Source organism: Triplophysa dalaica, chromosome 23 (assembly GCF_015846415.1).
Source record: "Triplophysa dalaica isolate WHDGS20190420 chromosome 23, ASM1584641v1, whole genome shotgun sequence".
Lineage (NCBI taxonomy): Eukaryota > Metazoa > Chordata > Actinopteri > Cypriniformes > Nemacheilidae > Triplophysa > Triplophysa dalaica.
Window position 1 is genome coordinate 3,202,041 of NC_079564.1, and position 14,891 is coordinate 3,216,931.

The window sequence follows — 14,891 nt, forward strand, 5'->3', positions numbered from 1 at the left end:
ATCCTTTGGTAGTTTTCTTATTTGTGTAAACTTTTCTTTACTCTGTGTTACTGGGTTGGTTTTTAATAAATAAATACTTGAAGTGAACGAAAAAACTATTTTATATATTACTGATTTGTACACTCATTTTTTTACAAACACATCATAATTTAAGATAATCACATTAATGAAAATCTAACACTTAAAAAACGGTTAACATACAAAATGTAAAACCAAATCTGGTTCTGACTGTCACCTGTCAATCAACGCCTAATTCACTAACAATTAAGACATGAACTTCAAAGAGGCCTCAATGCCTCTTTTTAACCTTCTGCCTTCGGTGTGGGCGTGGCCGGACTGTCACATTCCAGAATGACGTTCTTCTTTTTAAGATATTTTTCCAGCTTTTCTTTTTCAGCTGAACTTAAAGCCCAGTGCTGCAGAGACAGACGGGTGAAGCTGGGCAGTTGCGAAAGGGCCTCCAGCATTGAGTTTAGCCAAGGGGACGCAGAAAGAGAAGCGGCGGGATGAAGACTGACATCCAGTTCCTCAAGACCTTTCAGACCGCTTGCCTTTCCAAACAAGGATGTCCAACCTCCATCTCCAACGCTGCCATTATAAGATAGATCCAAGAGCTTCAGCCGGGACAGAACACCACGTTGGCAGGCAGATTCTAGAGGATTACAAGACATTTATAGACAGATCTAAAATAATGATTTGAGTAGACGACTTGGATTCATTTACATTTACGCATCATTTACGGACCAAAGCAATCAACGTTATTATCAAGGAATACTTTATCAACTATGATCTCGATGTTATTGAAACCACACCCAACCAAAACTCACCTAGGTGTAACACATCCTCGGTGGTTAAATTACAACTACACAGTCTGAGTTCTTGTAGTTTGCACTCAGACTCCTGCAAGGGCTCCAGAAATTCCCCCAGGTTTTCCCCCACACACTTGTTCCAAGATAAATCCAGACTTTCAAGCTGTTTCAGCGTCACCATTGCAGCAGCTAAAAACAACACACACACAGTTCTTCAGAATCCTTTCATTTTGTTACATTTTTCCATTGAATGTTTTCTGAATTTGTTCTGGTTTCCTACCGAGAACGTGGCACGCTGATGTGCTCAAAGCACAGTTATTCAGCGGCAGTTTGAATATTTGATGGAGAGGGAGGGCATGCAGGAGATCTTGGAGAGTGCTTCCAACACTTTTATTGGAGGAGACATCCAGCTCTCTGAGCTCTTTAAGAGATGGAGCTACCTGGACTGAAGAAAATCATTTAAATAATGCCAACAAATATTGTAACATTTTCAAACAATTGTTTTTCTTACCTAAAGCCAACAGATCTTCCTTTGTTAAGCAGCACAAATGCAAGTCCAGACTTCTCAGGTTCTTGAGAAGTGTAAGATTAGTGGCCAGTGAGGTGAGACCTTCACTCGCTTCCTTGTTGCAGGACAGGTCTAAGTGCTCCAGGTCACTGATAAATCTGAGAGCTTGACCTTTTAACATTTCAACAAAGAAAAAAACATCACATTTTATTCTCCTATACACCTTATCATTGAAAACAACAACCCTTAAAGGTTTGTGCAGCTAATAGTTGTTTAGCCGGTCTATACTCTCTTATTAAACACTCTCATACCCAGAATAATAAAGCTGTCTTTATTTAGTCCACACATGCTCAGTTTCAGGGTCTTCAGCCGTGGAACAGAGCTCAGAGAAGAGGTAAAGTTCTCCATACCCTTGACCAAGAGCTTATTATTGGATAGATCTAAGTCCTTCAAACTAGACAACATGGGAAGAGCCGTACCTGGAGAAAAATATCAAAATATCAACGCTTACAATTGACAAAATTCTGATTAATGCAGCAACTTTAGCTTACAGAGTTCACTCATTCATTATACTCTTGAATTGTGTGTCTATAAGAACCTTTAATAAAACGTATTTAGAGAATCATAGCATGCAGTACTTGAAGGTTCCACACTATTTACATCACAGCTATGAGATTAATTTATATTGCATCTTACTCAGTGCTGTAATATCTGACTCTGTGAGTTGACAGTCCACCAGCCGGAGTTCTTTCAGCCTGTTGTCAGACCGGAGGTGCACTGTGAAGTCCCTGAAATTTCCTGCGCCTACGCCAACATTCCAGGACAAATCGAGCACCTCCACCAGAGGAATGCACTCAAAAGACTCACCTGGAACATCAGACACAGTTTCACAAATCTGTTTTACTATTACTATTTATATTAATATTATTAAGTTACTAATTATTAATGAAGTAATATGTTCAATATGCCATTCTCATAGCACATTTCCCTTAAGGATATATTCATATATTGAAAAGCAGGAGATACATGAAGATTAAATATATGAATTTGATATCCATGGTACACTGAAATAATACTGAAGGCTCTGTGAGGGGAACTACTAGTTCATTTGTTTAATTAATAAAAAAATTACCAAGAGCTGTGAGATCTTGTGCTGTCAACCTGCAGCTACACAACTTTAGTACCTCCAGCTTCTCCACATGCTGCAGATGAGCCGTAAGTGCCTTCAAGGAGCCTCCTACCAAATCATTCCATGAGAGTTCAATCACCTCCAGATGAGGCAGGAATGGCAGTAAGGTAGCTGAGAAACCATCAAAACAATAGTTAAAGATCCAGACTCATGTACATTCACACGTATGTTTTACAGTACTGTGAACAGGAAATATGTCACACCCACCCAGTTCCACCATATCTGTGGCTGTCAGATCACAGTGGCTCAGGTTAAGATTTTGACTGTGTGGGGTTTTCCCCAACTTCTGAACAAACTGCTTCACCCGACCCCATCCAACAACAGAGCCGGTCTCGTCATCCACATTGTTGATGTCTAAAAGGAAAGAAGCACTTGTCAAGATGTATTTTTTGTTACGTTGCACCTTGTAAATGTGCTTTTGACCTGGTTCCCACCTTTCTTAGGTTCAGTGTTGTCTTTTCCTTCACTGGCCTCTGATTCTTTTAATTCAGGTATCCCTACCTCTCTCTTGTCGCTGCTCTCGGATGGGCGGAAGAGGCGGCCAACGGATGGTTTCTTTCTTTCCGTGAATGAAGTTTTTCTTCTGAGCTGGTTCATAATCAGATCCAGAGGAGATCTTTTCTGACCGCCTTTAGCAGAATCTGGATTAAAAAGTATAATGACTATTAATAAACACCATAAGAATGTTTTAAACGTTTCATTAAAACTGTGGCTTTTTGGATTTAAGTTTACTGAGATTTTGCAATTCTCATTATTGTCCATGATTATTTTATTTTAACTTTTTATTACTATTAAATATTAATCTGGCATAAATACTGTGTATTTGCACGTTGGACAAAGTCGGTAAAATAACACCTATTGGCAAAATTACCCATGGTTTTATTTAGGGCTGTCAAAAGATTAATCGCGATTAATCGCATCTAGAATAAAAGTTTGTGATTACATCATATATGTCTATGTGTTGTGCATATTAATTTTGTATTTATAAATTCAAACACATACACATGTATACATATTTTGGGAATATTTAAATGTATTTATTTATATTTACCAATAATTGAACTTATATATAAATGTGACCCCGGATCACAAAACCAGTCTTAAATAGCACTAAAACATTTTTAGTAAAAGCCAAAAATACATTGTGTGGATCAAAATTATCGATTTTTCTTTTATGGCAGAAATCATTGAAATATTAAGTAAAGATTATTTTCCATATAGATATTTTGTAAATTTCCTGCTCTAAATATATGAAAACTTTATTTTTGAGAGTGGATTGCCTGCTACAGTGCCTCTGATTAACAACTTTAAAGGCAAATTTCTCAATATTTAGATTTTTTTGCAACCTCAGATTCCAGAGATTTAAACCGTTGCCTCTCCGGCATGTATTGTCCTATCATAACAAAACATAAATCAATAAAAAGCTTAATTATTCAGCTTTCAGATTATGTAAAAATCTCAGTTTCAACAAATTTACCCATAAAACTGGTTTTGTTGTCCAGGGTTACAGATGTTTATACATTTTTTTTTTTATTTAACACGTGCATGGATGTGTGTGTTAATAAATACAAAATTATTATGCACAGTACACAGGTATATATTCTGTAAACACAAACTTTTATTCTGGATGCGATTAATCGCGATTAATCTTTTAACAGCCCTATTTTTATTATAGTAGAATCGTAGATTTTGGTACCTTAAACAAACTCTGGTCATTTAAAGAGACCATAGCAAATTTGTAGTTACTATGGTTTTTCCACAAATACCATACTTAAACTACGATGTAAAATCATAGTTAATTTTTGTAAGCGTTACTACGAAAATACTTCTCATTTAAAAAAGGCTTGTATAATGATTTGTCCATAAGAGCATTGGTTTGGAAATATTATTAACTGACATAAAACTAATGTGACAATGCAAAGCAAACATTTTTTAATTAAATTTCTTTTAAATTCGGGGTGAAATGTGACCCGGAAATATTCCAGACACACTTCGTAAGATTCGCACTTTCTAGACAACATACCTGTTGAATCCATCGCTTTGAGTTTGGAAACAGCCCACTTGATTTCAGAGGTCTCGGGGTGACCTGAAGTTAAATAAGTGACGCTATACTTTACATGGGAAGAGAAATGCGAGTGCTGTTATGTTTGCAATAGAGAATCTGTCCTTTTGCAATATTTGTACATTCATGTTTTTTGACAGTCGATTAATAATCTTGTATTACTTTGCGACATCCTCTCCGTTTGAACAGGATGTATATAAAAATCACCAGATTTTATTTCATTTGTATGACTATTGTCGTTCCTACCTTACTGTGTTTCTTGCAACTTTAAAGTCTACACATGCGCGATGATTTTAAGTAGATTCAGTCCCCCGTAGAAGCTGTTATTGATCTCATCCCGGATCCCGGAAGTTTTGGGCGGGTTGAACTTTGGCAAACAGGCTTTTACATAAACAATGTTAACAGTTAGTCACATGAGCCCAGATACACATAAACCTCGATTATGGAAAAAAATCTCAGTTATTCATTAAAAACGTATTACGTTTTCAAAAACAGGTATCATTTGAGTGGACTTTGGTTAACTAACGCCGTCTTTACTTTACGAGAATTGACCGTGGTAGCCATGGAAACCACGAGTTGCCACCAAAATGCCATGGTAACTAACATAAAGTTGTTAATGCTAAACTTTGCTAACCACCGAACAAAGGCTTTATGTCACTTTCCCAATCTTTATTTATAATTCTTCCAACATTATAGGAAACGTTTCAAAACTAACTGTATCTATGGAAATCGCTTTTTAAATAAAAACTAATTAGACGAAAACTATACTTTAGCAGCTTCATTGTAATCCTTATATAGATGAAGTTGAAGCTCTCCTTGGATGTATTTCCTTCATTTGGTCTAATCATCTTTTTTGTTATCTTATTAAATACAACAACTGGCATAGTTATATTTTCTGTGATGTCATATGATATAATGTTTTAGTGGAAACTAAATCCCATTAAAACTACTAAGCTACGTACGATACAAGCCAGTTTAATCAAACAAACATGTATAATAATTGTTATTATTTTCTCCAATAATAAGTTAGTATATAATTTCCCATAAGCTAATGTGAGACAAAAATGACATACAAAATTTAGAGGGTGATACAAAGGGTCTTGATCATGACAAAAGTCATACAACACACACAAAGCATGGCACTGGCAAATATAATCATTTTGTATGTGATAACATAACAATGTGAAATACGTTTGGATAGGGAATAATACTCTGAATATTTGTATTTTATATATTATATATATATATTTGTATGAATATTTCTGCAATCTCACATGAATCTTTATGTCATCTGGAAAAAATATAGTTAGGAAACCATAAAAGAGAAGACACACCAGCAGCACAGAGGTATTTGTCAGTCATACACCTGATTTCTCCATCCACTCCTTTACATAACAACACAATTTGTATTGTTTGATATATTTCTATGTGTTTGAATGTGTCCCTTTGAGGTAGTAACTATTAAATTAAGCTTATTTAGGTTTTTACATGAAAGCAATTACAGACACATTGATTGTCAATTACAGCAAAGTATACCAAGCATTACCTTACAATAATTTTCTTTGTCACGCGCAGAATACCATATCTCAGAGCAAAGTACAAACAGACCTTGTTTGTCTAGACGTTTTGTAGAATGTAAAGTACAAGGATAAGATTATTTCCTGTACTTAAACTGTATGATGTGGCAACACGTGTTAACCTTGCACAATCACATCATACAATTTAAAGGTGTCTGTTACTTTTTTCTGTCCTTTAAATGAGAAAGAAGAGAATTTTGTTGCTCATTAAAGGAGGTAAAACATTCACGGGAAATGGCTTCGAAAACATCCTCTGCTATATACAGTATCTGAACTGTTAAAGTCATACCACAGTGTAAACAGTTATATGTATCCGTATCTTTTAAAGTACACATGCATATATATTTTACATTCAAATCCAAGCATAGCTCACATAAAAATATAAACTTATAAGACAAAAAGAATGTTAAATATGTATTATCTGACATGAATTTTCACATAACATTTTCCAATAAACAATAAATACCTTTAACACAATATATCACTTGATGTATTTTAATTTCCATTTATAGAAAAATCTCTCTTCTTTTCCTATCAGTAGTGCTAGCACTGATAAACTCACACCGTGGCGTTGATTGTATGCCTGCAGTGTTTGATGCTTGCATAATGTCTATAAACACCACAAATCCATTTCGTGTCCCAAAAAGTTCAGTTCAACCTGAGAGTTACTCTTATTTTCTTCACAACCAATTAACTGAATAAACCCAATTTAGGATGGACCGAAATCACTTCACAGAACTGGAATTAAAACATCCAGTTCCGCAACAAATCTTGATGGAATTTAGGAATTCCAGTAAATTAGATTTTTTTAAAATGAAGGTCACGCAATGGTCAAGCTAAGGCGTTGGCGACATATGTGTGTCGCTGGAGGCTAAAGACAGTGGACCGTCCATTGAAGCAGGGGGTACAGACTCCTTCATTTGTTGTTTGAGTTCAGAGATGGTATGCTCCAGCCTCTCTCTGGCCTCCCTCTCCCTACGTAGCTCCTCCTGCAGCTCTTCGCGGTCCTCTTCTGCGTGGTCCAACCTTCGGTGGAGCTCTGATAACTTCACAAGCAGAGAAGATCACAGATCAGCTACAGGGATGCGTTTAGGTTGGAGCACAACAAATATGATTTTTAGAAACACTTGTTTATCATGTGTTAAGATAAGAACATACATTAAAAGATTACTAATGAAATTGGGTTAAGTATATCAAGGACCTGATAAGGCTCGAGTTTGGTGAGTGTAATTGGTACCTGTTTGGCATAGATGGTTTCCTGGTGCGGCGCATCTTTGCATCTGCAGCCTTGCTGTCTCAGCTGATCGAGTCTGGACTTCAGCTTTCTCTGTTCCTGCTGGACCTCACCCAGCCTCTGAACGTGCTCGCTCTGCACAGCCTCCAGTTCGCCGTGCAGGTCACGGCGGTCACTGTCTTCAACCTGGTGCAGAATTTGTAGCTCCTGTTCTCATGTAACAGAGGGAGAATGAGATGTCAAGCAAAGTCAAAAGGTAAAACGGGTACTATATGGTACAGTGGGTATTGCATTTTAGATGTTTGTGTTGGAATCTAGGCAGGGTAATAACCTTTTCAAGTTGTTTTTGTTTGCTTAGAGTTGCCTGAAGTTTCACATGCTGTGCGTTGTACATCTGAAGGAGTTCCAATACCAAGTCGTCCTTACTGTGTTCTGCATTTACACCAGCAGACAGCTTACACGCTGGCATATCCAGTTTTTGCCATTCTTCCGGCCTGCCGTCATTTGTTTGGCCAGGTGTGTGACTTGTTCTTTCCTGTCCTATATTAGGCAAATGAAAACAATTTATTCTGAAGCATATTATGATTTAATACGTTTCTATTTTTTATCAGTATGAGTTTTCCCTGGGACTGAATCGTAGTGTGCAAGCGCTATGCTTCAGCTGTTGAGTTAAAATTAGACATTGTTATTGGATGGGAACCAACAAACCTGAAAAGGAGGGTGTCTTTCGGTCAGTGTTGCCTCCATCCTGACTTGCATCATCCTGAGAGTCTCCATGTTTGGATGGGCCTCCCAATGCGTCTTCTCCTGGGGTCCACACTTCCTTTCCAGACACACACCCAGCTGCTGGTTTTTCAGGCACATACTGGTACCAGCTAGAGATGAGAACCAAAAAGACGATTATTTTCTTGTGTACTCATATTATATTGCTGCAATTACATTACAAAATTCTTATTATATAAATTTAAATATTTAAAGGTTTATCATTTAAAGTGTGTCATCATATTATTAAATATTTTTATTTTGCATAAAGACAAAGGGGTCTAGGCCAGCATTTTTATTCTCTTTACCACTGATGCAAAATCATAGTTTTCTTTAATTTTTTTTTGCGCAGTATGGTAGGACATGCAATTCTGCCTTTATTTCTTTTTTAAAGGTATATTTCACCCAAAAAATGAAAATTCTGTCATTATTTACGTACCCTCAAGTTGTTTCAAACCTGAGTAAATTTTGATGTTCTGCTTAACACAAAGAAAGATATTTAGAAGAATGTTTGTAACCAAACAGTTCTGGGGCACTATTGACTTCCATAGTAGGGAAAAACTACTATGCTAGTCAATGAGGATCCAGACCTGTTAAGTTTCCCACATTCTCCAAAATATCCTCATTTGTGTTCAACAGAACAAATCATTTCATACAGTTTTGAAACATTTTGAGAGCAAATAAATCATGACAGAATTTCCATTTTTTGGTGGAAATATACCTTTAATACAATGAAAAGTTAAATGCACGTGGATGAATTACTTTAATGATAAAAATGTAATTGTCCTAAAACAAATATTTTAAAGTAAAATATTAATCATTTTTCCTCCTTTTTCCAATAAAATATAGCCTGAACGCTTTCTCAACGAATGAACAGAAGTCACCTTTGCCACATCAAATCAGCGTGACTGGGGCTTTCCTTAAGACTGGCAAGCAAATGCGAATCAAACACATAAGCAGGTGAAGAGACTCCCTGAAACAGAGATAAAAAGAACTTGTTAACCTGGTTTCACAGACAGAAAGTGATTGATTGCCGCATTATGTGTAAAAACACAAACTGTTCCTCAGAAATTCGCTCTTGAAGAACATAGATTTAAACCATTCACTTAATATGCTGGGTGTCATTTCTGTGTGGTGCCTTGTAAAAATGCAATTTTGATTAATTCAGTTTCTGTCATGCTTAATGAGTCAGTGTAAAGATATAATCAAATAAGACTTTTAAATTATTGTAAATGCATTGGAAGCTGATTCAGGATTAACACTCTAATTCTGACACGTTAAATGGGGTCGGATCCCTGTGCTATGATGTTTCACTCCCTAATACAAACAGGCGCATTTAAACACATCACACTGGAGGAAAAGTGGATGGTTTTTCCATAAACAAACTTAAATGTGAGCTGCTTTAATGTAAATCAGATCTCACCAACCACACTTCTTGCAAATTCATCTTGTCTGCACTGAAAAAAACTATTTAAAAAAAAACACCCACGTGTTGTTGATAAAAAAAAACTTTCCGTTCATAGGTTACAATTCACATATACTCAAAAGTCCCTCTATTGTGGTTACGAAGCACGTTCCTCAAACTCTTCTGTGTTTGAAGACCTTTGCTTGATACATGTGAAGTGCTTTTATGGAAACAGGAACTTCCTAAGCATACATTTGTTACTATATAGTGATAGCGAAAATGTTTTGTTTATATCACCTAGAAGCAAAACAGGCAATGCAGGTTTATTTTAAGAACACACACGCACACAACCATACGTTTACATGTGAGGTCATGTGCGAGAACTCCAGACGAGAGGGGGAGGGGTGGGCTGTCTGGGGGCCGTCACGTGGACCTCGCGGCACAAGGACTCTAATCTACACAGCTATTTACGACATGACACGCACACTCCTAATACACTATAACAACGACGTGATTAATTTGTGACTTCGTGAGATACTGTCAATGCACCAGATCAGATCAATTAGTTTTCCTGACCTGACTTTGCCTTAACCTCGCTATTACAGGGTGTTTATTTGCCTTTGGCAGCATATTACGCACGTTTGTGACCATAAAGATGATAAACAGAAAATGTATCTCTGGGTGACGCCTTTTTTGAGATATCAACATATTAGTAATAATAGTATATGATATTTTACTAATTAATATCTTTAATTGCATTATAGATTACTTGATAGTAATATACATCTTTATAATGAATTAGTATAAAGTATATGTATAATGATTTTGGATAAATCATTAATTTAATTTGCTATTCTATATTTATTATTCAGTCCTTCAGATAGATATATAATATTTTATCTTGCATATTTAATGCCTCAAACATGGAGCTCAGTCTGTACCTGCAGAGAGAACAGCAGTTGCTGGGGATGTTGTTGAGTCCCTGGTTAAGCATTATATAATGAGATGGGAATTTACTGAATGCTCTGAAAATTCATTCATTGGCTGGGAGGGAGGCTGGGGCCGGGGGTCTGCGTTCTGATTGGCTTGGACCGAGGTCCTCCTGGGTGAATGCTGGGCTTGCAAAGGGGGGAGCAGTTCTCTGCAGGCACATGTAATAAAATGTCTCTTTCGCTCATTCTTTCCTCATCTTTCGTTTTTCTCCTGCCTCCCGCCCACTCTCATCTCTCTGTTTCTTTCCTCTGTTGCCGTGGTTCCTGCTGTTTGTGCAGACTCTGTCAGAAGGAGTTTGAGAGTCTAGTGACCTGGTTTAAACCGCATTCAGCCATTTCCTTTGGAGGGAAACATCTGGTGCGACATGAGAGCTGGATTCAGCTGACCCAACATTAAATTTGCTGTTTACTTTATACTTGAAACATTTACAGAAATTTGAGTACAGAGACGTACTGCTTCTTGAAGCAATGGCTCTCTGATGCATACAGCTTATAGGACGAATCTCAATAAACTGTAATGTGAAAAATCGGAATGTGCATCAATGTACTTAAATGTCATTTTTTTATCTAATAATGGGAATCACTAAAACACGGTAAAACGTGCTTAGTCATTAAAAATGCAGCCAACCAAAACATCTTTTTGCATGCAGTTTGCTCTTTCTATATAAAACATTTCTCACACTTTAAATAGATTCACTTTAAATGTACAAGATGCAGACTACCCATATATTTATTTCCCTCTGTTTTGCTTCAGTTGAAAATTTGCTAAATAATATTTTCATCATCAATACTGTTTTCTAATGGATTAAAACAGAACAGATTCTTACCACATGTGACTGCCTTTTCTCCTGCTGGAACTTTGACTTCATATCCTCCAGAGAGAGCTGCAGCTTCTCCTCATCCTCCGTTCCCAGGTGTCTCTGTGCGAGCTGCAGATAGCAGGCCCACTTGGCTGAGTCGAAGCCCCAGTGACATATACGTTTGTCGGGCTGTCGATGGGAGTGCATGACAAACCGCTCCGGGCAGAAGAGTTTCCGGCACAGGGAGCAGCGGATGCAGGGCGCGTCCTGACTGGAATAAAGCTGGGGTACAAACAGTCCTTGACATTTCCCCAGACATCGGTGTTCCACCCAAAATGCTCCAGCTTCCTCACTCTCTTCCTCCTCTCCAGAACCGTGACCTTTGTGTGGATCTCTAGAGGGTTCTTCACCTGGATGGAGCAACGTGTTACAGAGGCGCTGGGCATCGGTTAGCGTGATGAGCCCGCAGGATGGAGTCCCTGGCGGTAGGACACCCAGCGCTTTGAGGACAAGGAGTTGTGTTGCGTCACAGCGAGAACAGTACAAATAAAGCTGATCGCACACTTGATTGATCTGTTGTAGGGAAAAGTCTCGCAGAACAGTGTTTAACAGTTGGGGCAGACAAAGACGCAGTTCACCTCCCACCGAGAAGCAGGAGATAGTCTCGCCCTCCAGACAGCAAAGGCCAAGGTCTGTAGAGCTGTCAGGGGGGACCAGAAGAGGCCCTCCCGCCATACCTCCTTGGGCCAATGGAGGCACCATTTTATACTGACCATGATGACCAGAGAACGCCGCCGGACCACCGAGGGAACACTGGCTACTGAGAGAGAACTGCGCTAGAGTGTGCTTCAAACCAGGACTCAGATCTGGAGTGGTCTCCATCCCATTTGTTGCCTTGGAAACCTGATACGCACTTGTATCACCAGAGCTGAGAGAGGTTTCTGGAATTTTTCTGCAGGAGAGATTGAGAGCAGCCATCACGCGTTTCTTGATGGGCGTAGCGTCTGTGCCATTACCTCGCCACAACCTCTTTACTGGGACTTTAGGGAGTGTGTGGTCCTTGGGGGGCCCGGGACGGTTATTCTCAGTAGTTGCCATGATGTCGTGGATATCGATATTGTCTTCAGTGACAGAAATGCACACAGAGAAAGTATCAGGAATGCAGGGCTTTTATATGTGGATCATGGTGAAGGACTGCCGTTCTTACACTTCCAAAATGAGTCTGAAAGAGATCCAAAGAAAGAGAATGAATAAAAAATACTTAACTGGAAACTAAATAGATATATAGCTGTGTGCGTTGACTACCCTCTCATTTTTAAATTAACCATTTTTTATTAATAATAGTCTAATTATTTATTCAACATAAACTATATTGATGACTCTGCTATCATTATCCTTAAAAGAAGATGTCATTGTGCCACTTTAAATATTAACAAGTAAATATTTTAAAGAAAATATTCATCATATTTTCAATGGGAATTTGCATTACCCAACAACAAAATTGTTGACTTTAATAACTCAAAGTCATTATTGTAGAATATATATATTTTAAAACTATAGTATGCATTTCAACATCATACTATCATCATAAAGTTTAAAGCATACTTTTATGGGATTGCTATTGAGTATTTTAACTTATGTCCTAAACAGACTTTATTATAATATCTATATTTAATATCCCAGATTTGAAACCAGACAGAAACTATGCGCTCCCTCATAAGACTGACTGTTTTTTTATTGATTTTCATTTAATATTAATAGTTTGTCTTTCCTGGAAGAATAATGTTATTAGCCTCGTTGTGTAAAGTGGGTCTGGTTTTGTGTTTTGTCAGGTAAAGCGCAAACTACTCACAAATTAATCATATCTGTAATGTGTTGTGGCTGTGTGTGATAGACTTTCCACCCCCCCTCCTACGGGTCCGATTACTCACAGCCAGAAGCCCCGCCCCTCCCCACCGCCCACGGGTTTTACTCACAGTCGGAGCTCCGCCCCTCCCCCCTCTGCCGTGGTAATGACATTCAATTCTGCCCTAGACCACTGCGGGACTACCCCCCATATCTTCCCACACCTATGACACTTTTTTAACATTTCACAACAAACTGTGAGGGCAACCCCTCGAGAAGACTTTTATTCAGTAGTGGTAATATTACAAATACACAGAAACCGCATTCTGTCCAGTGAAACGGTCAACGCAATACATTAAGCAAATAAACATCTATTATTTTATCTAACAGTGCATGTGCATAATACATTACAATTGTGGGGGATTATAAACACTCAAATGGGAACGTTATACAGCTTGTGGATACTGTCGGAGAGGAATATTTGAACATACTGTACTGTATTAAAAATACAACCGAAACATATACGATTATACACACGCTAGAGAAATCATTCAATGTAATGTGTTCGGGAAAAAATGCAAAAGTAAATTATTATTTCAAATATGAACAAATTGAAAATACGTGCTTCCGTTGGATGTATTGCCAAACCAAAAAAAAAACAATATAAAGCTCAGCTTACCTTTAAATGTAAAGTGTTAATTCATCGATTCTTTCACGTGAAGAGAAGGGACGCTTGCGATGTATTTGTATTTTATATCACGGGATTCCGTCAAAGTTCACAGCCTTACTAGCGCCCGTCGCCCTGAACTGATAACAGCGGTGCGGACTTCATGCTGATAGACTCGCGACGTCAATCCACAACCCAACAGCCTACGTCACCCGTCGGGCTGCTACAGTCACGGCTAGACGGCATGATGAGAAGACTGTCTGCCATATGGGGGCGGTACCCGAATTCCGATGAGTCCTGTCTTTGATTGGTGCGTTCTTCTGAGCGACTTTTTATCCATCCTATCGTAGATTACCTTGTAAGTACCGCCCACCAACCACAGCCATAGCAACCATAGAAGGATTCGGAAGTCCGTCTAGCGCTCTGAGATGAAAGTCTGGCGATATGCGTGCGAACGTTTATATATGTTTGGTAACTTATTTTATATTTTAAGCAGATATTCTGCAACCTTCAAACAAGGAAAAACAACACGTGTTTTTGGTCTTTGTTTATGTAAGTCATACTTAGCAGTAGTAGGGACAATTGTGTCATTATATATCTCGTAATTATCCACTATAGTATGTACACTTTATTAAACGCTATGAATGATAGATATTATATTATTGTATATTTGAATAGATTTTTAGAAAATCATTCTTTGGTTTTAACTTAACTTTCGATTTGTTACAACACAGGGAACAACATAATGAAAATAATGCCATACAGCTCTCTGTATAAATAAACTACCACAATTCACCTTAATATATTTGAGGATGTGTATTTCTTAACTGTTTGTGTGTGGATTTTGTGTTTAGTGTATACTTTCAGACAGCCATTTGCAGGGTCTGGCCTGGTGTATTAGCATAATGATCCAATTTGACTTTCATTGGATACAAGGTTTGCATTTCTATAGTTTAGCTGCTAACATATTGTAGGTTCACACCATGACCAGTGGATGGACTCGAGAGGATACACCCTTTTGGTGGTTAAATCTCTGTATTT

At 37.9% G+C, this 14,891-nt stretch overlaps 2 protein-coding genes across 4 annotated transcripts; both read right to left on the bottom strand.

Moving 5' to 3' along the window:
- Positions 1-85: 85 nt before the first annotated feature.
- lrrc31 (leucine rich repeat containing 31) lies at positions 86-6,393 on the bottom strand. Of its 3 annotated transcripts, none has more exons than XM_056738661.1 (12): positions 6,115-6,393; positions 4,815-4,949; positions 4,530-4,592; positions 2,941-3,147; positions 2,714-2,860; positions 2,450-2,617; positions 2,014-2,184; positions 1,629-1,796; positions 1,321-1,488; positions 1,090-1,254; positions 828-998; positions 86-652 (listed from the first exon to the last, which is right to left on the bottom strand). In XM_056738661.1, the coding sequence occupies exons 3-12, from the start codon at positions 4,540-4,542 to the stop codon at positions 303-305; spliced, it is 1,728 nt and encodes a 575-aa protein (XP_056594639.1). In that variant the 5' UTR covers positions 4,543-4,592; positions 4,815-4,949; positions 6,115-6,393; the 3' UTR covers positions 86-302. The 3 variants fall into 3 exon arrangements, with proteins under 3 accessions (XP_056594639.1, XP_056594640.1, XP_056594638.1); XM_056738662.1 differs by having other exon boundaries at positions 4,530-4,612; XM_056738660.1 differs by having other exon boundaries at positions 4,530-4,617.
- A 153-nt stretch (positions 6,394-6,546) lies between these two features.
- Positions 6,547-14,071, bottom strand: skilb (SKI-like proto-oncogene b). The gene is made up of 7 exons (XM_056738659.1): positions 13,863-14,071; positions 11,366-12,560; positions 9,026-9,114; positions 8,088-8,254; positions 7,711-7,919; positions 7,383-7,586; positions 6,547-7,191 (listed from the first exon to the last, which is right to left on the bottom strand). The coding sequence occupies exons 2-7, from the start codon at positions 12,434-12,436 to the stop codon at positions 6,982-6,984; spliced, it is 1,950 nt and encodes a 649-aa protein (XP_056594637.1). The 5' UTR covers positions 12,437-12,560; positions 13,863-14,071; the 3' UTR covers positions 6,547-6,981.
- Between the last annotated feature and the right edge of the window lie 820 nt (positions 14,072-14,891).

Coding starts and splice junctions, on each gene's coding strand:
- lrrc31 (XM_056738661.1), bottom strand. Junction 1,489..1,628: donor AGACAGCTTTATTATTCTGG/GTATGAGAGTGT, acceptor AAATGTTAAAAG/GTCAAGCTCTCAGATTTATC. Junction 999..1,089: donor ATCAGCGTGCCACGTTCTCG/GTAGGAAACCAG, acceptor TGTTGTTTTTAG/CTGCTGCAATGGTGACGCTG.
- skilb (XM_056738659.1), bottom strand. CDS start 12,436: ATGGCAACTACTGAGAATAACCGTCCCGGGCCCCCCAAGGACCACACA. Junction 9,115..11,365: donor AGAAAAGGCAGTCACATGTG/GTAAGAATCTGT, acceptor TCTCTGTTTCAG/GGAGTCTCTTCACCTGCTTA. Junction 7,920..8,087: donor AAAGACACCCTCCTTTTCAG/GTTTGTTGGTTC, acceptor TGCCTAATATAG/GACAGGAAAGAACAAGTCAC.